This window comes from Podarcis erhardii, assembly GCF_964252035.2.
Source record: "Podarcis erhardii genome assembly, chromosome: 15".
NCBI classification, from domain to species: Eukaryota; Metazoa; Chordata; class Lepidosauria; order Squamata; family Lacertidae; genus Podarcis; species Podarcis erhardii.
The window spans coordinates 42772905-42797281 of record NC_138505.1 but is presented as its reverse complement, the minus strand read 5'-3'; the positions used below and the strand labels follow the sequence as shown (position 1 = coordinate 42797281).

The following is a 24377-nucleotide window of genomic DNA, read 5'->3' as shown; positions in this document are numbered from 1 at the left end:
GAGGCGGATCTGAGGGACAAGTTACCTATTTCTGTAAGTATATTACAGATATGAGCATATATGGAATTGTAATTAACTTTCTTTTCTTTTGTGCAATTAAACTGTTCTTTAAAAATAAAATAAAATGATTTTTTAAATGCCAGGTGTCCCCCATCTTGTATATGTGCAACTAGTTATTCCTGCTCAAGTTTGTCTACAATGAAATTCATTTTGCTAGTTTTGGCTTCATTCTCCAGTCTGTTAGTCATCTTGAAGTCTAATTCTGTCTTCTGGGCCATTAGCTACGCCTCCCAGTTTGGTGTTATCTACAAATTTGATGAGCATCTCCTCAATTCCTTTGTCCTAGTAGGTTATAAAGACATTGAACAACAAGAAGCCAGGACAGAACCCTGGGGCACCCCACTTGACACTTTTTTCCAGGATGATGGGGACCTATCATCATAGGGAGAAAGGTTGTTTTCTGCTGCTCCAGAGAAGCGGACACGGAGCAATGGTTCCAAACTACAAGAAAGAAGATTCCACCTAAACATTAGGAAGAACTTCCTGACAGTGAGAGCTGTTTGACAGTGGAATTTGCTGCCAAGGAGTGTGGTGGAGTCTCCTTCTTTGGAGGTCTTTAAGCAGAGGCTTGACAACCATATGTCAGGAGTGCTCTGATGGTGTTTCCTGCTTGGCAGGGGGTTGGACTCGATGGCCCTATGATTCTATGATTCTATGATTCTATGAGTGAGCTCTTTTCAGGTTCGGTCAGTCAACCAGCTACAAATCCCCCTCCGTTCACTCATCCAGTGCACGTTTTACCAGCTTCCTCACAAGAATATCATGGGAGACTTTGTCAAAAGCCTTACTGAAACCAAGACACATTACGTCCACACAATACCCCAATCCACCAAGCTCATAACCCCAGCCAGATGGGCGGGGTATAAATAATAAATAACTACTATTACTACTACTACTACTACTATTTAAAAAATGATTCATCTGGCACAATTTGCTTTTGAGAAACCCATGCTGGGTCTTAGTAGTCACAGCATCCTTTTCCAATTGCTCACAGTCTGACTGTTGAATTATCTGTTGTAGGACCTATCCTGGTATCAATGTCAAACTCACTGGTTGGTAGTTACCTGGGTCTTCTTTCCCCCCTTTTTTGAAGATGGGGACAACATTTGCCCGCCTCCAGTCTGCAGAGACCTCACCTGTTCTCCAAGAATTCTCAGAGCTGAGAGGCTTCGAGATTACATCCTCAAACTCTTTAGCATCCTTGGTGCAGCTCATCAGGCCCTGGAAATCTGAATTCATTTAAAGTAGCAAGTATTCCCATACCACCTATTTTCCTATCTTGGGCTTCAGCTCCTTCCTGGCATCATTAATTCGGTTATCAGCAGTTTGGGCACTGCTTTCCTTTGGGGTGAAGACAGGCAAAGTAGGTGCTGGGTTCTTCAACAACTCTGAGGTGGATGCCAGTTTCTATTTTGTCTTCAAGGCCCAGAACTTCGTTTCTCGTCCTCATGTGGCTCAGTTCCTCAGACTCCCTTCCGGCAAAAGTTAGTTCAGGCACAGGGATCTGTCCTAGAGCTTTCATTGTGCAGACAGGTGCAAAGGCAGCCTTCCCCTTCTCTGCAGTCTCCTCACTCTTCTTTAGTACACCTTTGTGTCCAAGATCATCCCAAAGCCCAGCTGCCTCCCTAGACCATCTCCTGAAACTAATATATTCCCATTGGTGATCTTAAATTTTTTTAGCAAAGTGTTCCTCAAGTTGTTGGGTTTTTTTAAGCATCCCACACTGGGCCAAAACAAACAAGATGAATTTTAATAGGGAGAAATGTAAAGTATTGCACTTGGGCAAAAAAAATGAGAGGCACAAATACAAGATGGGTGACATCTGGCTTGAGAGCAGTACATGTGAAAAGGATCTAGGAGTCTTGGTTGACCACAAATTTGACATGAGCCAACAGTGTGAAGCGGCAGCTAAAAAAGCCAATGCAATTCTGGGCTGCATCAATAGGAGTATAGCATCTAGATCAAGGGAAGTAATAGTGCCACTGTATTCTGCTCTGGTCAGACCTCACCTGGAGTACTGTGTCCACTTCTGGGCACCACAGTTCAAGAAGGACACGGACAAACTGGAACGTGTCCAGAGGAGGGCAACCAAAATGGTCAAAGGCCTGGAAACGATGCCTTATGAAGAACGGCTAAGGGAGCTGGGCATGTTTAGCCTGGAGAAGAGGAGGTTAAGGGGTGATATGATAGCCATGTTCAAATATATAAAAGGATGTCACATAGAGGAGGGAGAAAGGTTGTTTTCTGCTGCTCCAGAGAAGCGGACACGGAGCAATGGATCCAAACTACAAGAAAGAAGATTCCACCTAAACATTAGGAAGAACTTCCTGACAGTAAGAGCTGTTTGACAGTGGAATTTGCTGCCAAGGAGTGTGGTGGAGTCTCCTTCTTTGGAGGTCTTTAAGCAGAGGCTTGACAACCATATGTCAGGAGTGCTCTGATGGTGTTTCCTGCTTGGCAGGGGGTTGGACTCGATGGCCCTTGTGGTCTCTTCCAACTCTATGATTCTATGATTCTACTTCTTTTGCCAAGGTTTGTGTGCCTTTTTGTTCTCTTCACTTGGACGTGACTTTTATTTTTGAATGAAGCCTTCTTGCCTCTAAGGGTGCTTTTGACTCCGACTATTAACCATACCAGTGTCCTCTTGGGCTCTGTAATACCTTTCCTGATCTGTGGTATATTTTCTCACTGAGCTTCTAATCCTGTGTTTTTAAACAATTCTCAAGCACCTTGAAGAGATCTGACCCTCTTGACTTTGCCTTTCAACTTCCTTTTTTAAGCAATACTCTCATGTTGGCTAAGTTTCCTTCTTTCAAGTTAACTGGTCAACTCTGTTGATTTTCCTGGCAATTGTCCATTTACATATAGATTAAATCTGGTAACACGATGGTCACCACTCCCAGTTGGTTCAACCGCATGTCTCACAGCAGGTCCTGGGCACAAAGTGCTGTGCCAGTGCCTCCTAGTCTAGGCCACTTCTAGTCATGGCCCCCTGTTCTAGGCCACTTCTAGGTCATTTAGGGTACCTAGAACTGTTACTTCTTTGTCGAGACTGCAACACATGCATAGCCAGTCTATGTGAGGGTAACTGATGTCAGCCATTACTGTCATTTGTTCCCCTCAATTCTTCAACTCCTCCTCACCATCAGCTCTGGAGATCCTGGCCCCATTTAATGCCAAGGCCTGAAAACTGCTAGAAGCATTAGGAGATGTAAGCCGGGAACCATCTGTGTGGGGTAAAACAACTCCTGTGTTTGACTGGCCTTTAAGAGAGACAGAAAGCACCATTTGTATAACTGATTTCTGTGTCCATTTCATTTCTCATTGCCTCAGAAAATGAAGCTAGTAATTAAGATACAATTTTGATCATGCTTAATAAACTTTGGTGTCTTTTATTACATTTCACATGTGTGAGAGACTATTAAAGACACCCCTAGGTAATTCAGACAGCTAATTTTGTTACTAAAAAAAAATCTGTTTTACATTCTTTGCAATAAAATGTAATTGCATTTTCTTCTGCCTGTGCCTAGAATATGTCTCCTACACAGACATCAGCAGAGGAAGCTGCTTTATGGATAAAGTTACTTCCAGTCCACCAGCCCAGCATTTTACAGGAATTGCTACTTTTAAAATACAGGTTCAGAAATATCACATGTTCCCACAGAGACAGTGAGAGCAAGTCAAGGGCTTCCGAATGAGAAAGGAACCAGGGAATGACTCCAGCAACAACAACTTTGTGGCAGGGCAAGACACAGGCCTTTGAAAACCACCAGGCAACTGGGGGCAGGTGTTTGAATGTGAGGGAATTTCCCTAGGAGCTTGGGGGCTGGAAGGTGTCGGATCTTGTCCCCAGCAGGAGCTGGGGCTGTCAAGGGAGCAGCTAGCCCAAGGATGGAGAGCCTTCAGTCCACCAGGCTGTTTTTGCCAAACCATGGCCACCTGCCCCACATCTGACACCACGTGTGGGACAGGCATGGGTGTAGCTCCAAGGGAACCATTCGGAGCTTGAAGTGAACTCTCCACAGTTCCTTTGCAAGTGGGATTCATTGACAGACAGACAGCGCTTGTGAAGGCGGACTTCCAGTGCCAACCCATCCATTGCTTTTGTTCATTTGAAGGTGCAATTTGGTGAGCAAGCATCAACATTTCATCATAACAAGACCCCACCCCCCTCCTGGCCTTTGCGTGTGCCAGGGGCCAGAGTGGCTGCCCTTGCGAGAACAACAGGCGGCTGCCAGTTCCCCCTTGCTCAGCCTGGGGCTGCAACACAATTTCCCAGCAGAAAGCACCCCTGGAAGTAGGAGCTGGGAGAAAGTCTGAGTGGGAGTGGAAGCAAGCGGCTGGGCTCCTCCCAAGAGGGGCCCCAATACCTGCCTGGCATCCTGTTCAATGGCAGAGTTCGAGGGGAGACATGAACCCCTCTTGCATCTTGGAGAAGGAAGCCCATGCTGGGTCAGAGGGAGAGGATGAAGGAAGGGGTGGGCCCCACAAAGTCGAGGTGCAGGACAGCCGTGGCTGCCACTCCCCACTTCCAGCTCAGCAGCCAAAGCTCCCCCACCCCCCTTTGTGCGCTGCTGGGGAAGCCAAGAGCCAGTTATGTCAGACAAGGAACACAGGAGCTGAGAGAACTCATGCTTTAATAGACACAAAGGAAATCACAAAGGAGGCGGCCAAATGCCTTAGGAATTGCAATAAAAATATGAAATTCTTTTTACATGGTAAACTTCGTAATATAAAAAGTTTAATGCTGTCTGGAAACGGGAGTTTTAATTTACAAAAAAGTCCATATAGGCCAAACATGGCAAACGCTGCATAAAGATCAGAGAGTGCAGAGGACCAGCCAGCTTTGGACAGGCAGGGAGGCAGCATGTGTCTTTGTGTGTGTGTGTGTGCCAGGATCCTCCCCTCAAGAACACATGACCAAGGGGCAGAGCAGATGGACCACAAGGCCCCCAATGGACACAAGCAGGTGGGGGAGGGGCCTCTGGAAACCACCCTCCCCCAGACCTTTCAGTTCTCCAGCATGACCCTAGATTGGGCGAGGGCCTTGGCGCAAGAGGGGAGCGGGCAGCATGCTCTGGCCAGCTCTGGGCCCCACAGAGACCAAAGCCCAGGTGGCTCAGGGACCTCTGCAGCCTGGAGTCAAATGGAAGGGCCCTCTCTTGGCGAGGGGTGTGTGTGTGTGTGTGTGTGAGAGAGAGAGAGAGAGAGGGGGGGGGACTTGTACGTGGCATCACACTGAACGCTTATTGCTCACTGTGAGAAGCAGTGTTGTCACTCAGACATGCACAAACACGACAAGGAGGACGACGAACGAGGAGGGGCTCCACAGGGGACAGATTCTGGGGTGCAGAGATATGATCCTTCCTGAATTTCCCCTTATAAGCGACAAACCTGGTCGATTCCTCCTCATGGGGAGCAGAGGAGTGAGGTGAGAGCCAAGGTGGGGCAGAGGGGTGAGGCTTTGCTGAACGTGGAACTTGAGGACAAAGGGGCCCTGCAGGGAGCCCCCTCTTCCCCCCTCAAGGGAAGAACTGGCATTCTGAGAAGGCTGGAGGCTGCAGCACCTGGCACCACCAGGAAGCGGGCGGAGGAGGGCGGCAGCCCATGAAAGCACCATTGCTTAGACTTCTGCCTAAGAAGCAAGGAAGGAAGGAAGCACAGAAGCTCTGCAGGCTGCAGGGGCGGGGCTACAGGCCCTCCCAAGATTTTGCAGAAAAGCTCCTACAGCTGCCTGCAGAGTGGCTTTGCATAGAGTAGACGAAGACCAAGAGGTGCTCCCGAGAGCTCGCACCCACAAGGGAAGAGGCTGGGCCTTTGGGGGGCAGGCCCACCACACCCACCAGCCAATGGGCAGGACCCCGAAGGGTTGGGTTCCCACTGATGGGCAAGCGGCCTGCTGGGACCTGCCCTGTCTTCCCACTCTCTGGCTTCCGCCTGCGTCTCCTGGCCTGGACGAAGGCTCCCCCCTCCCCTCACAGCTGCATAGCTTGGAAATGTGAAGAAAGAAAACCAAAGAAACGTGAGGAACCTCAACACTTGCTCCCCATGTGCCGGCAAGCTGGGCAACTCCTGGCAACCCCCACACTCCTGCCTTCAGAAACCCAAAGCCCCTGGCACAGTAATAGGGATGTGGGGGAGGAAGGTGGGGAGAGGAGCAGGGGGGCCTCTCCTTTGTGCTTGGGACGCGGAGCCTGGTGTCTGACCCAAATCAGGTGAGCAAGGGAAAGCCCCCAGGAGGAGGCAAGGTGGCAAAGGGAGGCAGGAGGCCTGGTGCCAGATGGGGGGCCCTGGACCTCCAGGCCAGCAGCTACTACTCCAGAGCAGAGTCGCGTCATCGTTTGCAAAGGACAGAGCCTGCTGTAGTTTGACTCTGCGCCAGCTCCAGCACCCAGGGGATGCTCCTGCCTGTCCCAGCCAGACAAGGTCTCTAGGCGGGGTCTAGTCATTCCAGAGAAGACCCCTGGAGGGCAGGCGACCACAAGACCACACTTGCATCTCCCAGAAAAGGGCAGTGCCAACCCACCTCCCCAGAAGCATCAAAAGAGAGGCTTGTACCTCTTCACCACAGACAGCTGTTTGTGAATCTTGCCTGCTAGAACGCCCTCCTCCCACTCCAGTCCTTGGTGACTCTGGAAGCTGGTATCCGGCACCCGGGGGGGGCACTGAGAGGAGGCAAGCTGCCAGCTGGCACCGACCCACAGCTCTGGCTGGCCTCTGCCCAGGCAGCTCACGGAGCGCCTGGATCCGCCTCTGCCCACCCCTCCCAGCTCGTTGCCCGAGGTTCTGCCCCACCCAAGACCCTGGGCTCCTGACCAGCAGAGCAGGTGGCCGGGGGCTTCAGCACTTGGAGGAGGGGAAGAACCGTCCTGGCGACAAGAACTTGTAGCCATTCCCAGAGGGCAGCCGTGCGGGGCGCCCAGGGCCTGGGGTGCTGGTGGGGGCTGGGGCCTGTGCCGGGGGGGCCAGGGGGCTGGTGTGTCCATTGGGGGCACCCCTCTGAGGGGAAGAAAGTGGCCGAGGGGCAGATAAGTCCTTCAGCTCCAGTTTGTCAGCCCCTTCCTCCTTGCCGTGCCGCGGAGACAAGTTCAGCAAGCTGAGGACGTCCCTCCTCCCCGAGGAGCTCCGGAAGATCTTGAGGGGCCCCGTGGGGTGCTGAGGGGTGTTTTGCCAGAACATCTTTAGGTTGTGGATGGCCTGCACCTTCTCATCGATGGCGGCCATCTTGAGCTTGTCGAGGGAGGGGGCGTCGGCGGGGCTGGAGCGGGCAGAGCTGGCGGAAGAGTAGGAGAGAGCGGGCGAGGGGGTGCTGCCGGCCGGGGAGTGGTGCCCTGAGCTCGGGGAGGCGTTCCTGGGCGATTTGGAAATGTGGGTACTGTAGGGGGAGCTGGGGTATTTGAGCCGGAAAGGTGAGGACGGCAGAGGCTGCTGCTCTCCGGGCAGGAACCCCCCCTGAGGCTCGGAGCTGGGGGACGGCTGGCTGCTGTGGGGGCCAGCCCCTTCCTCTCGGTGGGAGGCCTCGGAGGTGGTGGGGCTGCTGTAGCCAGAGCTGACTTTCTGCAGGGAGGAGCTCCTGGCAGGGGGCTTTGGCCGGAGGGGGGCGGGGGAGGCCTGGCCCTTGTGGCCGGAGCACGGAGGCCTGCTGAAGGCGCTGGTCTCTGAGGAGCGGAAGGAGGAGGCGCGCCCCGTGGGCAGCAGGGGGGCTCTGGGGAGGGGGTCCAGGCTGCTGCTGCTCTGTGCCAGCTGGCTGCTGCGTTGCAGCTGCTCCACGGCCAGGAGGTGGCTCTGCGTCTCCTCCAGGATCTTCTGGGCCAACTCGCGGGGGTCCAGCGGGGGCGCGCTCTCCTCCTGGGACTTGACGGTGCTGTCTGTCTCAGTGCTGGACTGGTCCGATTCGCCAGTGTCCGAGCTGGCCAGTTTCCCAACTTTTTGGAAAGGGGAGTTTGGGCTGGGAATAAGAGCCATTTTCACAGGGGAGTTGGGAGAGCTGACACTCCCCTTGGAACTGACCGAGACCACAACGCCTCTGCCTCTATGAGTCTGGGAGGGATTGTGGTCAGGGGAAAAGCGCCCCCGCCTGCTGTCCTGGTAGGTCGCCAGAGGCTCGTTGCTGATGATGGAGAAGCCTTCATACTCCTCGTCATCTTCCTCCTCCTTGCTGGGGACAGCACTGCCTGGAGGCGAGAGCTGCCCATGGGGTGGGGCAGCCCTTTGGGGATAGGCATTCTTGGGCCTCTCGGGGTCCAGGCGCCCCCTGGAGCCGCCCCCTTCCGCCACGCCACACTCGGGCTTGGAAGCAAAGCTGATGGAAGATGTGATGGAGTTGAGGCTGTAGACGGAGATGGCGTCGGAGCCCAGGCTGTCGGGGCACGGCGGGGAGAAGGGCGGGTTCTGGTAGCCCAGCGGCCCAGGGTTGGAGATGGACTGAGCAGAGGCCAGCGACTCGAGGGAGGAGGAGCTGTCCAGGCTGAGTCGTTTGGGGAGCTCCGTGGAGTCTAGAGAAAGCAGAGAGGGGCATGAAGGCCAAGGAGGCAGCAGGGGTGCTCCCCGGGGCTCAGAGAGGAACAGCCTCAAGCGCTCTTACTGGGGTTGACCCCTTGGAGCCAAGCTGTGAGTCCCCACTGCTCACCACTCAGGAACCCCCCGAGGGCCACATGCTGCTGGCTAGCACCCCACCCCACCCCTCCTTTGAGGATTTGGTGCCAGTATCTCCAGCTGCTGCCGCTTGTCCTGCCAGCCACCCAGGCATGGTTGCCATTTGCCAAAAAGACCAGGCGCAGTTCCAGAGCAACAGCTGAGCAAAGGAGCGGTGGCACTCAGCCCTCCTTTCCCAGCCCCTTGGTGCCCCTCGCCCAATCTCTTGGGCAGCTGCTGGAGGACATTCCCCATGCAGGAAGCTTGTGTTCCCATGCCCACCATCCCAGCCACAAGGCGCCCCTTTCCCAGGCAGAAGCCTCACCAAAAAGCGAGAGAAGCGTCTGCAGAGCAAAGTGCATCGTCCGGCGGCTGGCCTGCTTGCCTGTCTTCAGGATCACCTCCTCCTGGCCAACTTCACACAGGTCGAAGCCTGCAAGCAAGACGCGGCTTAAGGCCGGGAGCCCACAGGGAGGGGCCCAGTGGGCAGCCCCTGGAGCAGGACCTGCCCTGCCCTCCCTCCCGGCTGCCACCCCAAAGACACACCCCCTGCCTTACCTAGAGCTGCCAGGAACTCGTGGCAGCCTGGCAGCCGCCAAAGCTGGACGCTGATGGAGACCTGGATGGGGGCCAAGGAGAAATCTTGCTCCTTCTCTCCCACCTGGAGCTGCACCAGGACTTGATGGAGCTGGAGTGCAGGAGGAGGAGGAAGGAGAAGCAGTTAGAGGCAGGCCAACCCAGCTCGACTCTCCTCCCCCTCCCCTGTCCCCTTCCTCTCTGGAGGCCAGCCAAGGGAGGAGCAGGAGGAAGGAAAGAGCAAGGAATGTGCTGCTCCAGGGGACAGGGAGGAAAGCAAGGCTGCTGCTGCTGCTGCTGCTGCTGAAAAGGACACAAAGGAGGGAAGCAGAAGGCTGCCCCCCACCCCAGAACTCAGGTGCAGGATGGGAGAGAGGGTTGAAGGGAGGGTTCTGATACTCACCATTCCTACCATATTTTTAACAGCCTTTGGGAAGCAGAAAGGAGAATTGGGGGGGGGGGAGAGAGAGAGAGAGAGAGAGAGAGAGAGAGAGAGAGAGAGAGAGAGAGATGTTTAGAGCCAGGAGAGGGCATGCTCAGGCAGCAGCCTGATGGTGTCCCTTTGCAGCACAGTGGGCGTCAGGCAGCGCTCCTTGTCTGGCCCCAGCGATCACTCCCAGAGGGGCCTCCGGGGGGGGGGGTGACACGCCACTCACCCTGCTGATGAGCTGCTCTCCCGTCTCAGAGGCGGTGATGAGCTTGCAGAGGGCCTGAAGGGCAGCATTGGGCAAACCTGCCATGGAGAGAGGCAGAGAGGCCCCATCACTCTGGGGAAAAGCCCCGCCCTCACCCCCACCCCAGGCCCTGGGTGCCCCAGAGGGGCCCAGAGGCTGCCCTGCCCAGCCTCTGCCCGATCCTTACCCAGCAGGGCTTGGAGCGTGGTGCTGCACTGCTGGAGACGGTCCCCGGGGTCTGCGGTGGGAAAGAAGACAGCTGCGGGGAGCCCGCTGGCTGGGGGGTCCAGCCGGAAGCCCACTGCGGTCAGGAGAGCCTGCCAGCCTGGGATCCCGCCCACTTTGTTCTCCACACTCTGCTGGGAGGTGTACATGGAGTTGTGCTGCCCGCTGTGGATCCGTTGCAGGGACTTCTCAACCTATGCGCAAAGCAGAGTGTGTGAGCTCCCTCCCGCCTCCCTCCCTGCCCCATCCCAAGCTAGAGGAAGGCTCCTGAGGGGCTCCACATGCCCCACATCTGGTGAGAGCCCCCAGAGAAGCTCCAGGCTTGAAGTGAGCACAGCCAGCCCCTTCCTTGCCGCTTGTCTCGCCACCCACATGCTCAGCTCCTCTGAGGCAGCGGCTGCACCCTCACCAGGTGGAGTAGGACCCGCAGGGCATCGCGCGCCCGCTCTGGGTGCTGCAGGATGTCGGTCAGGGCTTGGCCAACCAGAGAGGAAGGGCTGTTCAGTTTCACGTCGCTCCCAATCAGCATGAAGCCTGCAGCAGGGACAAGTCTCACTCTCAGGGCCTGCCCAAGGCATTTTGGCACCCGAGGCAAACCACAAAATGCTGCCCCCTCCTGCCAGGGAACAAAGGGGGAGTGAAGGTGATCTGCTTTGGGAACAAGGTGGGGCTGCAAAATCACTTGAAGTGGGAATCAGAGGGCATTGTAGGGGCAAAAGCGGCCCACTTTCAATCACGCCGGGCCGGTGCTGAGACTTAGAGACCCCCAAAGGCAGCCCCTGCCATCTCTTCCCAAGGGGTGCACGGAGACCAGCAGTCCCTCCTACTCGCCAAAAGGCCACTTAGAGGCAGCATGGGTGGCAGATCCAACCTCCAAGGAATGTGCCATCGTTGCCATGCCTTGGAGGTGAGATCTGCTGTACCTGTGGATCCTGCCGCCTGAGACAGTCCCCTCACCTTGCCTTATAGGTGGGCTGGCCATGCTCGCCTTGCACATGGTCTCAGGGGTAAGAGCCACCTCTCTGACCCGCGGCAAGGGCAGGGCAGGGGGAGCACCCAGCCCCCCAAGCTGTGCCAGCGCCACCTTCGGCTCATGACATTCCCAGCCGCAGTGACCTCCTGGTCTGGGGTGGGCGCCATGTTCAGGAGCCTTCCTCACCTGCCCAGTTGGAGGGGTGGGCAAACTGCTTGCTGCTCTGCACCATCTTCATGGCCTCTCCCAGTGCTGCGCTGGCCTTGAGGCCTCCAAGCAGCGCCGTGTAGAAGCTGTGGACAAACACCTTGGAAGCGGCCGTGGGCACCGGCCAGAGGGAGACCAAGACGCAGTGGGCGCCAGCCGCCAGGAAGGCTCTCGTCAGCCCAATCACGCCGTCGGCCGTGACCTTGCCGTTGGACTCCTGGTAGGAGCCCAGCACCACCAGCTTGAGAGGCAAGCGCAGGTCCAGCACGTCGGCTGCCGTGAGCAGAAACTCCTGGAGGGGCGGGCAGTCTGAGATGCTCTCTGCGTCGCTGGTGTCGTCCTGCATGCGCAGAGACTCTGGGATGGTGTAGGAGTTACAGAAAGCACCTTTGCTGCTGGCCGCCAGGCTCTCGGCGTTGGGCGTCAGGACCAGGGCGGCCAGCTTCCACGAGACGTGGGTGGCGAAGTGGGCGCACTCGGCCTGGGCCAGGGCGCTCATCACCCGCTCCTTGGTGGCCATGCTGCCCACCAGGGGCTGGCAGCCCAGCAGCTCCGCGACTGCGTAGGCCTCCTCCTCGGCGGAGGGCATGGGCCCCCACAGCCAGCGGTCCATCACCGAGGGGGGCAGCTTGGGGTTGCCGATGACGGCAGCCATGGCAGGGGAGCTGCCGTACGCCGAGGGACCCTTCTTGGCCTGGCTCTGGAAGGGCAGAAGGAGAAGCTGTGTCACCTTCCCCAGGGCTGGGCTGCTCACACCAGCGAGCCCCGCACAGGGAATGCCTGACCATGGGGCCACCCCTGCTGGTCGGAGGACCAACTCCCTCGCCCCCTCACTGCCTCCCAGCTGGGCACTTGCACCCTCTACGTGCTGCTGTGGCCTGGCAGGTCCTTGGTTGGCACTCTTGGCATGGCAAAGCAGGCCAGGGAGCTGTGGGGTGGAAGGAGGAAGAACAGGGGGGCAGACCCAGGGCTATACCTTCCTGCCACTGGAGCAAAAGTGGCTTGGGGGTCTTGGAGGGTCACAAGAGGGAGGCAGGGGTGGGGGGTAGGACTCCCTGCCGCTATGGGACAGCAACGGGGCGGCTCTGCCCCACCAGCTTCCCAGGGCCCAGAGGACGCGGAGGAGAAGTGGAGGACCAGGCAGCCTACCTTGGCGCTGGGGTTCAGGGTGCGGAGGGAGGGCACTGCAATGAGACTGAAGCGCTCGTACAGGTACTCGTTGGAGGAGCTGCCCTTGAGGAGAGCAAAAGGGATGAGGTACAGCTCCCCTTCCAGCACCAAGACCAGCTGCCGGTGGCGGCCGACCGGCCCACTGGAGTGCATCAGGCCCTGGGAGGGAGGGAGAGAGGGAGAGAGGAGGAGGCAGAGATCTTTTGGAACACACACACACACACACACACACACACACACACACAGGAACACACCTGCCCTTCCTCCCAAAGGTGCCTGGGGTGGCACAAAACAAACCAAAGCCATTCAGAATTATTAAAACAGCATCCTCACAGCCAAGTTTCCCAACTGCCAGGCTGGGAACTGGAAGGGGTTTCCCTGCGGGTAGGGGGGGCGCTCCTGGTGTCAGCCGAATCCCACGTTCCCAGGCTTCCTCCGCCTGGGATTTTTAAAGGGTATCCGCCTGGCATGGGTCCACTTCAAGGGGAGCTGAAGCCCCAGTTGGCGAGAACCCGCAGGATGGAGGCAGCTCCCTCTGTGCCCATGCCAACCACAGCCGATCCCTTCAGTCTGCCCCAAGAGCTGAGCGACCTTGCTAGCTGGGGGCAGGGAGGAGGTCCATCTCCTAAGCCTGGCTGGAGAGGGGGCACCGGGCACTGCCCAGGGAGGCTCCCTCTCCCTCTGCATCTCCTTTCCCAAAGAGCCCAGATTTCATGGCTGCTCACCACACAGAGCTGCATTTTCCTCCTGCACACGCCCCCCGCCACTGCCACCCAGGGAGCCCAGCTGCCCACAACAGAGCAAGGCAGCAAGGCCAAGGGGAGAGGGGACCCAGGTCAGTGGCTAATGAAAGACCCCAAGGCCCAGGAGAAGGAGGTCTGGGGAGAGAGGCAGAGCCACCCACTTCTCCTGCCTGCCGGCCTGCCTGCCTGGGACTCTCTCGCAAGCGGCCGAACCAAGACTCTCCCTGACAAGACGCCGCCACCACAGCAGGTGGCCAGGAGGAAGAAGGCAGGAAAGACTTCAGCTCTGTACTTCTCCTTTCTGGAGTGGGACAAAACTGGTGGCCAACTAGGTTTCATTTCATTTCATTTCATCAGGCCAAAGAGGAGGAATCCCATAAAGGGAAGCCACCCCACCTCGCCCCACCAGGACCCTCTTGCAACCCCCCCCCCCCGCTTCCCAGCAGAGTCCAGAGGGGCCTTGCTATCCCAAGGGAGGCACTGCCCAGGACTTACCCCTTCCATGGGCCCAATCAGCAGGTCATAGAGGGAGCGCAGGGGGGACTTGCTGAAGGAGCTGAGCCGGCGGGGCAAGGAGGAAGAGGAGGAGGCGGCTTCTTTGGCTGGGGACGCTGGGCCTCCTCCGCTGAAGAGGCTGTTCATGCTCTGGCAGCTCCTGTGGAGAGCGGGGAGAGGGAGAGCGCTGCAGGTCTAGAACCCCAACCCCTCTGGCACACACACACCAAAAGCCCTGCAGAAGTGGAGGGCTCTGCTGCCCCTCCTGAGGTGCCCATGGGCACTGGCTGGAATGCCACAGGAGGCAGGGGCTGGGAGGCAGGGGCTGGGGGGCAGATCAGCCCAGTGCCAGGGCCTGCTGGCACCTGCTTCTTCTCCAGAAGTTAGCCCATGCCCCACGGCATTGGCACAACCTCGGGGGGGGGGGACATTTTGCAGCTGAGCACAAGTGGCTGAGTGAAGCAGCAGCCGCCACCTCTGACCTGGGGAGAATGGCATGGGTCCACTTCGAGGGGTGCTGAAGCCCCAGTTGGCGAGAACCCGCAGGATGGAGGCAGCTCCCTCTGTGCCCATGCCAACCACAGCCGATCCCTTCAGTCTGCCCCAAGAGCTGAGCGACCTTGCTAGCTGGGGGCAGGGAGGAGGTCCATCTCCTAAGCCTGGCTGGAGAGGGGGCACCGGGCATTGCCCAGGGAGGCTCCCTCTCCCTCTGCATCTCCTTTCCCAAAGGGCCCAGACTTCATGGCTGCTCACCACACAGAGACGAGTTTGAGATGCAAGAGGAGGAAGCAGCATAGGCTCTGAACAGCCAGCAGGGGGCAGCAGCTCTCCACCCTCCTGCCTTGTTTGTGAGACCAAGAATTTATCCCAGGGACAGGTTGGGGGGGCACAGCTTAATGAAGAGCAAGGGAGGCAGGGTGCAAGGCAAGCACCCTCTTCCAGCCCTGCAAGGCGCTGCTTCCCTCCCCACGGAACGTTTGCCGCCAGGAAGACACACTGTCTTGGGCCCGGTCTTATTCAACATCTTTATCAACGACTTGGATGATGGACTCAAGGGCATCCTGATCAAATTTGCAGATGACACCAAACTGGGAGGGGTGGCTAACACCCCAGAGGACAGGATCACACTTCAAAACGACCTTGACAGATTAGAGAACTGGGCCAAAACAAACAAGATGAATTTTAACAGGGAGAAATGTAAAGTATTGCACTTGGGCAAAAAAAATGAGAGGCACAAATACAAGATGGATGACACCTGGCTTGAGAGCAGTACATGTGAAAAGGATCTAGGAGTCTTGGTTGACCACAAACTTGATATGAGCCAACAGTGTGACGCGGCAGCTAAAAAAGCCAATGCAATTCTGGGCTGCATCAATAGGAGTATAGCATCTAGATCAAGGGAAGTAATAGTGCCACTGTATTCTGCTGTGGTCAGACCTCACCTGGAGTACTGTGTCCAGTTCTGGGCACCACAGTTCAAGAAGGACACTGACAAACTGGAACGTGTCCAGAGGAGGGCAACCAAAATGGTCAAAGGCCTGGAAACGATGCCTTATGAGGAACGGCTAAAGGAGCTGGGCATGTTTAGTCTGGAGAAGAGGAGGTTAAGGGGTGATATGATAGCCATGTTCAAATATATAAAAGGATGTCACATAGAGGAGGGAGAAAGGTTGTTTTCTGCTGCTCCAGAGAAGCGGACACGGAGCAATGGTTCCAAACTACAAGAAAGAAGATTCCACCTAAACATTAGGAAGAACTTCCTGACAGTAAGAGCTGTTGGACAGTGGAATTTGCTGCCAAGGAGTGTGGTGGAGTCTCCTTCTTTGGAGGTCTTTAAGCAGAGGCTTGACAACCATATGTCAGGAGTGCTCTGATGGTGTTTCCTGCTTGGCAGGGGGTTGGACTCGATGGCCCTTGTGGTCTCTTCCAACTCTATGATTCTATGATTCTATGATTCTACAGAATGGAGACCTTTGCTGCCGGTAAAACGACTGCATTTAGTTTTGCCTTTTTTGTGTTTTGGGGGTTTTTTCTGTTGTGAACTGCCCTGGGATTTGCAGGTGAAGGGCAGTATGTAAATTTAATAAATAATCACAACAACATTGTTGTAAGAATGTTTATTTTTTGCGTTTTAAATCTTTAAACATTTACTTCATTTTTGTATGGTAACACTGTGAGTCTACAGACTATTTCTAAACCAGATAAAAAACCTTCTTCCATTTTACCGCAGTACTGATGGTTTCTGTTCCCCTTATTCTCCCAACCTCAAAACCTTGGAGCTGCCGCCGAAGTTCCTTCAGACACAGCTGCTCTGTCTCAAACACCTGGATAGATTGTTAATTACCCTTTGAACAAAATGAAGCCTGTTATGAGTAGATCACATCTTTCACTGATTTAACTTTTTGGACCCTGGAGGCTGAGAGGGAGGGTGGGTCAAAAAGAAAATGAATCAATACGGATTTATATATAATAGTAACTTTGCATTAAGGTAACATTTCTCTACATAGTGGTGTATTTTGTAATATTATTTTGTTTAAGTTGTCTGTTGTTGCTTCAGTTTTCTGCACACCAGTCAGAGATATTTTTAATATATTAAGAAATTAAATAACTGAACAATCAACTTTCACGATCATAGCTTTACATGGATTATCAAAAAATAAATAAATTCTTAGTGGGGGGGGCACAGCTGGCAATCCCAGCAGCCATTGCAAGAGAGTTGTGGTGTGGTTGGAGAGTCAGAGGAGCGTGGTGGAGTTTGCAGCGAGTTGCAGACTGCAGAAGGGCCCCCAAATGCAAGACATCACCATTAACCACTGCTGGGAGAGGGCCTTCTTGGTGGTGGCTGCTCCTAGACTTTAGAACTCCCTCCCTAGAGAAGCTGGACTGGCTCCTTCCCTGCTGTCCTTGCACCGGAAAGTAAAGACCTTGTTCCATCAGGTTTTTGAGAACTGACTGCTTTCAATTAAAGGGATGGTGCCATGTTGTTTTCACTGTAATTACCAGTATGTTTTAAATCAATTTTTTAATGTATTATATATAGTTTAAACTCTATCAATGTTCAATTGTTTTTAATGACTGCTTTTCTCCCTATGTTTTTAGCTGTTCTAATTTTTATCTGTGAACTGCCATTGGTCCCTGTCATGGAAAAGGGTGGTGTATAAATAAGTATAACAAGAACCAAAACCAAAAAAGCAAAGAAGCAAAGAGCGGCCCGATGCTCAAAGAGGAGGTGGCTGTGCAGGACTACCTGAGGGATGGCAGGCCCATGTGGACAGCAGCAGGCAGCTATGGCTGGAATGCGTCCAGCATAAGTGCCATCGAGGTGCATGAGAAGCAGATCTGTGGGGCTGTGGCAGCAAGCACACCACTCACTGCAGACAGGCATGGGACAAGGCTTTGATGAAGACAGAGAAGGCACTGAACATGTGGTTGGAAGACACGAGCCAAAAATGCACTCCTAGGGATGGCAGTGCCTTGTGGCAAAAGGCTCTCAGCCTCCATGAGCACTTCCAACCTTCCACCACAGATGCAGACTGGCCTGCCAAGGACTTTGGAGGCAGCCCCAGCTGGCTTAACAGCTTTGAGCATTGCTTGAGCCTAAAAAATGTCTGCACAACTGGGGTAGCTGCATCTGCAGACAAAGAGGCTACGAACGCATACCCTGAGCAGCTAAAGGGCGTATCTTCCAGAGCAAGTCTTCAATGCAGACAAGACAAGGTTCTTCTGGAAGAAAAAGAATCTCCTTCTTGTGCTTTGGCAATCCAACAAAAAGGCCTGGGTGACTTCTTCATCCTATCTGGCCTGGCTCCACAAGTGCTTCATTCCAGAAGTGCGGCATTGCCTTGAGGAGGAGAACCAGGAGGTCAAACGGCCGCTGCTTGAGGACGATGCTCCTGGGCACCGCAAGGCACTCTGCTGAGCATACAGCGAGGTTGAGGCTGTCTCTCTCCTCTGGCCAATGAGACCTCCCTCTTCCAGCATCTGGATCAAGATGGGATTTGCTGCTTCAAGTCTGCTTACACAAAGCTCACCTTCTGCTGGATGATCAACACAACTGATGCTGATCCAGATCTTGATCTCATGGCATGCTGGAAGTCCATCAACATTGCCCATTGCATTACTTACATCAAAGAGGCCATGGATGCAGTCACGCCTGAAACAGTGAGCGCACACTGGAGGAACTTGTGGAAGGAATGCACACACATTTCAAGGGATTTCCAGGTGGAGGACACCGTGCAGATGGCCAGGGGATGGCTTTCTTGGCCTCATCCAGGAAGAAGTGGAAGGGCTAACTGAGCACCAACAGGCATCAACTGTTGAAGAGCGAGAGGAGCTGGTCAGATCAGGTTCAGAATGTGAGGATGAGGTTGAGGATGGTGAGCAGGATGAGCCAGCATGTAGGAACCTGCAGAAATTTTCTCACCTCTTCCAAGTCATAACGCACGCAAATGATCTGACTTGCAGTGTTTGACCCCCTCCATGGAATGCAGTCTGAAGATAATCCGTGGGGTTGCATACTAGGAATTGTTTGACAAACTCAAGAGACAACAGCAGCAGTTGCCAATCACCACATTCCTGGTCAAGAACCCAGCAGCACCATCACCAAATGAGCCCACGCAACCCACCTCTGGATCTGAACCACAGCCAAGCACTTTTTCTGGCTATCGGTCAACCCTGAAGCAACATCCAGCGAAGAGGAGGAGGGGAGGAAGAGGAAGAGCCACATTCACCGATAACTGCAGCTATTTCTTTTCTTTTCTTACTGTTTTCTAGACCTTATGTGATTTTGCATATACACACAATACTCGTGTAAGAGGTGATTTATGGTATATCTTTAAATTTCATACATATACTAAATGGTTGTTTTCAGGGATACATTTCATGTTCTTAAAGTAGTGAAGCAAGCTTAGCTGTATTTTTGTTTTGTTTTTAAACAAAGATTGCACTGTGTATGTTCAGTAACTGTCTAAAGTAACTGTTGTTCCTGAATGGGCTGGAATGAGGGGGAAAGCCCAGTCCCCACCCATGTGGCTGCAAAAAAAGCCCCAGGAGGTTTCACTTTTCTGCCCAAGCCACGTCTGAATGCCTGCTTCTGCCCCCACCCTGGACAGAGAAGTGGGGGGGTCTCAGCAGGCAGAAACCGAGAGGCTAGAGAGAAGGAGGGTGGCTGGAGAGAGCCACATGAGGAGGGCAGGGCAGGGGCCCCCAGGGCTCTCCTCTTCCCTTCACCCTACCTGTTGAAGAGGTTGTTCCTGCTGACCATCCTCAGGAAGCCAGTGGGGTCCGAGGTGGAGTCCAGCTTGTGGCTCATCTCCTCAAACTGCTGGTCCATGATGTCTCCTGCCTCACTCTCAGTTTCGCTGCTGGCCGAGGCTCTGGCAGAGGAACAAGAGGCAGGAATGTCAGCAGGAACTGAGAGAACACGGGGGCGGGGGGCATCTGTGGTCCCAGCAGCAAGCAGGGCCCAGAGAAATAGCTGGGTAAACAACACAAAAGGAACAGCTGTGGTGAGTTTTTGCTTTTCAAATTCCAGCTTGTTCTCTGCTCCCCCCCCCCCCCCGCAAAAAGCATGATGCTTTCAATCAGTCACAATTCAAAACCTTCCCTTCAGCACATTTGGGGTAATTTCAACTGCAGCTGCCCTTCTCAGAATGCAGCTGGCTTGACCGCCTTCATTTGGCCAGTACAGATCAATTAACAGAGCCCATCTGCATGCTACTCTCCTCCCAACACAGATTTCAGGGCAGCCAACACTCCTGGGGGGGGGTCTCAGAGGTCTGGCCTGCCCCCCCCCCCCCCGAGCAGGGGCTGCTGCCAGCCCTGCTGGCATGACTGGGGAGCAGCAGAGCCACGAGACCCAGCAGCAGAGAACTAGGAGGCACATTGCAGGAGAGGGTGGAGGAATCTTCCTGCTGCTGCCAGAAAGCTCAGGGTGGGGGCTTGGAAGGGAGCTCCTGCCTCTGCTGCAAAAGGGAGTGCCTCCCCCTCTTTGGCTGGCCATGGAGAGCCCTAAGCCGCCCCCGCTGCCCCCGATGAATGTCGCTGGCTCAAAGGCCTATGCATGCCAAGGCAGCAGCCGTCACAGGCAGGCAGAGGCTCAGGATGCAGCAGGAGCCAAAGAGATTTTCCTGCTCTTCTGCAAGGACCAGGCTTCAGCCTCTGCACTCCAGCCAGGCTCTGACAGCAGCTGTGAGGAAAGGAATCCCATTCACACTCTGCTCACAGATCTCCCCAATTGCCAGGAATCCTCCAAAGCAGCTTGCCTTCCTCCCAGCTTGAATGCCGGCCGTGTTCCTGGGCTCCCGTGGCTCAAATCCTCACAGGCAGCGCCCCCGCCCCCTGGCAGCCCCAGGACCTCCTGGCGCACCTGCTGGAGAACTGCCTCAGCCGGGAACAATCCCCTCTGAGCCTGCAAGGGGAAGGGGCTGCCGGGGGAAAGCTGCCCCCTCTTCCTCTCTGTGGTTCCTCTGCCCCTTACCGCATGTAGTAAGAGTCCACGCCCAGCGCTTCCCGCACACTGGCGCTGAGGTGCTCGAGAGCTGAGCTGGTGACTGCCTGGAGGCTGGCAGTGTTCTCCTGGAAGTCTCCAGAACCTTCGGCCGGACCCTCGCCCAGGTAGCATTCATGGAACTTCAAGATCCCTGAAAAGGAGTCCTCACATCAGGAGAGCCACGAGGGGCCAAAACCTCCTCCTCCTCCTCCTCCTCCTCCTCCTCCCCAGACCTGCTAGATGGGCCCTGCTCCGTCTCTGCTGCTGCAACTGGGCGTGCAGAGGGAGAACGGCCTCTGCTCATCAGCCTGCAGGTGGGAAAAGGCAGGAAGATTTAAAGCCTCAGTTATTCCCAGCAAGGAACAGGCAGTCAGACCCCCCTCCCCGCAAGAAGGTCACGCTGGGAAACGGCCGCCTTCCCTCTCCCTCACCTCCTGCATCTGGAGAGAATACGAGGAACTGGAGGGTTCTCCAGGGCGCAGCCAGGACCCCCACCCCCTCACCCCTTGCTTTGCAGCAGACAGCCTTCCATGAGGAAGCTGAAGAAGTGCTGCTAGGAGAGAAGCCTCAGGTAAGCCAGGCACATTCTGCCGGAGTCACCTGTGTCTTCAAGCAGCCCATAAAGAAGGTTTCTCAGAACCAAAATACAGGATGCTTCTATCAAAGGCTGCCTGACAAATGGTCCTGGTCCAGCTTCCCCAGGCAAAACCACACAGAGAGAGGGAGCCAGCCTGGAGCGGGGGGGGGGGGGATGGAGGCCAGGAAGTGGTGGCTCAGCAGGGTGTGGCAGGGACCTCCACCCGCTCCACCTCCTCTCCATGGACTTTAAGCTACCTGCAAAGGTGAACCACAGAAAGGCAGGTGAGCGGAGGAGAGCCAGCTTGTAAGTGGGGAGAGCAGAGCCTCTCAGCAATCCTGAGAGGGGGTCTCTCATCCCATGAGGGGAGGGTCCAAGCAGCCAAGGCAGCTGGGGAAGGCAGCAGAAGACCCAGAACCAGACGGGCCCAAGTGGCAGCTCAGAGGGGCAGAGGTAAGAAATCAGAGAAGAATGGCAAATGAAATGGCTAAATGGCTGAAATGGCTAAAATGACCAAAAGAGAGAAATCAGGAAGACCAAAATTTTAATAATGGGAAAACGTATCTTAAAGACCATTGTAAACAGTTAAAATCGTTAGTAGGGTTGGAATAGTAGTTTAAGGCCGATTCTGGACGTAATGGAATAATTTGCCCCCTGAGACAACAACCAGGGGCTTTCCTCCTCTGCCGGCCAGTGGGGCAGATCAGCTGCAAGGAAGAGGCAGTCACAATTCACCAGCCTGAGAACCCCTGCGCCTGTCCCTCGCTGGGTGAGCCCAGGACACCATTTGAGCACACGTGTGCCTACACGGGAGGAGGAAGGGAGGCCTTGAGTCAGCCAAGGTGGGGGGGGGGGAATTCTCCTGGGAACAGGCAGCTGCCCCATGGTGTGCTTCCCTCACCTCTGTGGCATCCCACCCAAGATGGCTGCCCCCAGCCTCAAAGAGCACCCCATGAACCTCCTTCCATCCAGCCCTGCCAAAAGAAAGCTGAGCGCCTCTAAGCGAGGACCCAGGAGGCCCTAGGGCTGGGTGATATATCAATATAAAATCCAAAACCGATTCGAAGTCCATATCGTGATAGCCATTTCATAATTTTTAACCTGGCAATATATCACAAATCTTGATGTGTGTTTGTGTGCGGTATGCAAAAATCCCAATGCGATGTAAACCATGAAGCCAGCCAATGCCTCTCCATAGCTCCATCCTTATTTCAGATATTGTGATATATTGGTATATCGTGATGTTTAGCTGGTGGTTTCTTCGGTGATACTCATAACTGAGTAAGATTGTCTTCCATGAACATGGTCTTAACAGTGAGTCCGTAGGTGACTGTGGAGGCCAATTCTGGATCCACCCATCCTTCCACAGTGGGGACATAGGTTTCCGGGTGGGAGTTGAGCACGATGAGGGTTTGCCAAATGTGCCTTCCTCTTTCGTCCTGAGTTCGAACGTTTTCAAAGTCCATGACACCTTTGGTAAAGGCTGTTCTCCAACTGGAGCGCTTGCAGGCCAGTGTTTCCCAGTTGTCTGTGTTTATACATTTTTTTAGATTTCCCTCGAGAGTCTTTAAACCTCTTTTTTTGACCACTAGCATTACGCTTTCCATTTTTAAGTTCGGAATAGAGTAGTTGCTTTGGAAGACGATAATCAGGCCTCTGCACAACATGATCAGTCCTATGAAGTTGGTGTTGAAGAATCATTGCTTCGACACTGGTGAGCTTTGCTTCTTCTAGTACACCAAAGTGCTGCACCAACAAACACAAAACAATCCCTCTGCAGCACCACAAATCCAACTCAACGGTGTAACGCTGGAAAATGTTGATCACTTCTCCTACCTGGGCAGTTATCTTTCCACACTGATGCCAAAATCCAGCATCAACTGAGCTCTGCGAGTGTTGCTTTCTCCCAACTGAAGAGCAGTGTGTTTGAACTGGTGATATATCACGATGTTGAAAAGCAGATATATTGCCCAGCCCTACCTGGCACACACACACACCCCCCGCCCCTGTGACTTACCTGCCCCAGGAGCCAGGAGCCAGCTGTAAAGGTGCCCTGCAGCCAAGGAATAGTACAGAACCAGCCCCCGCTGCCCATTCACCACTTCCAGGACCTGATCAACCGTCACGGGGGAATAGGGGTCCGACTCCTGCTGGCCTGTCTGGCGCTCCACCAGCAGGTCAGCAAAGGCTCTTGTGCGGCCTCTCTCCGCCACGGCCAGAGCCTCATCGTGGTGCCCTGTGGGGAGGAAGGAGGCGGAGCCACACGTGAGGCTCATGCTGCCAGGGGGAGGGGTATCCCGGAGCAATGCACCTGCCTGACACGCTTGTGGAAACGAGAAGGTAAGGAGAAACCTGCCCTCCCCACCCACAGCACTGCTAAATCTGCAGCACTCTTCCCCCCGGGCCCAGGGCAAGAAGATCTGTCCCAAATGCCCCTCCCCCCAGGTGCTGCTCTCTCTTACCTAGACTCACCAGCACCCGCTGGAGGGCCTGGTAGGAGGACGTCTGGAGGTCAAAGAGGGAGATCTTGTAGTCTGTGCTGAGCTGCACCTCATGCCGGATGGTCTCAAAGAGGGCGGAGGCCCGGTAGAGCTGTGGGGCAAGGGGGAGGGGGCAGCCCATCAAGCGGAGGCAGAATCCTTAAGCTCAGCTGAGCTGCCCAAACCAGGACTGCCAAGGGCGGAGGGGCACCACGGAGCATGGCCCATGGATCCTCTGGGATCATCTGCAGGGGCTGAGGGACCTCCTCGCCCGCTCCCTGGTGCTCACCTGGTGCTGAGCCTCCTCCAGATTCCCACTAGCCCAGAGCGAAAGGCCCAGGCCGTGTCGGATCCTGGCTTCATCCTCCCTGCGGCCCAGCTGCTCCGCCAGCCTCAGCCCTGCAGGAGAAAGGAAGGGCAGGGTGAGCCTCGCCCCCTGCTGCAGAAGGCCCCAGCAGCTGTGGGGCTCTGCTCTCTGACTCATGCGGATTCTTCAACCAGCCAGACCCAGAAGCCACCCTCCTTACTTGGCCCCTCCAGCCCCCTGCAGCCCTCCCCCTTGGCCCAGCTGGCCTCTCAGGAACTGGGAACCTGTCAGCCACAAGCGGGGGGGCCCCAAGAGCCAGAGGAGGAGCACAGGATGCAAGAGGTGCCCACAAATCCTGGGTCCCAGCTCCAGCGCAGGGCAGAAAAATGCCCCCGTCCCTCTGGACCCCCAGGAGCCAGGCAAGGGCTCCATGGAGAACAAGACCCGCCCCCCGCCCCCCAGCACTTCCACGCTGCCTCCTGGGCAGGGAATCTACTCAGGGGTCCCGCAGGGAGAGAGGGAAGGCAACACCAGCTAACTTGCCCATAGTCATTTTATTAAGGAATCAGAATAGAATCCACATGGAGGCTCCAGAGATACACTCCTAGTTGCTCAGACTGTCTTGCACCTTCCCCTTCCCTCCCTTCCCTCTGTGCCGCGCCCCTCCCTCTGTCTACAGTGAGCCCCCAGGGACCCTCTGTCTGTTATGTGGAGCAAACACTGGATCTGCGAGTGCGAGGAGCTGGCAGGGGGTCTCTGTGGTGAA

At 55.2% G+C, this 24377-nt stretch overlaps 1 protein-coding gene across 1 annotated transcript in view; it reads right to left on the bottom strand.

Moving 5' to 3' along the window:
* Positions 1-4680: 4680 nt before the first annotated feature.
* TTC28 (tetratricopeptide repeat domain 28) overlaps positions 4681-24377 on the bottom strand; it is a gene marked incomplete at its 5' end in the record, with an annotated part of 140572 nt that continues 120875 nt past the window's right edge. The window contains 15 exon segments of the mRNA XM_081842589.1: positions 4681-8555; positions 9020-9127; positions 9253-9382; positions 9674-9697; positions 9927-10003; positions 10132-10363; positions 10579-10703; positions 11329-12049; positions 12499-12678; positions 13758-13917; positions 18992-19132; positions 20236-20398; positions 22842-23060; positions 23287-23416; positions 23594-23703. Of these exon segments, the coding sequence (XP_081698715.1) occupies positions 6901-8555; positions 9020-9127; positions 9253-9382; positions 9674-9697; positions 9927-10003; positions 10132-10363; positions 10579-10703; positions 11329-12049; positions 12499-12678; positions 13758-13917; positions 18992-19132; positions 20236-20398; positions 22842-23060; positions 23287-23416; positions 23594-23703 (4175 nt within the window). The 3' untranslated portion in view covers positions 4681-6900.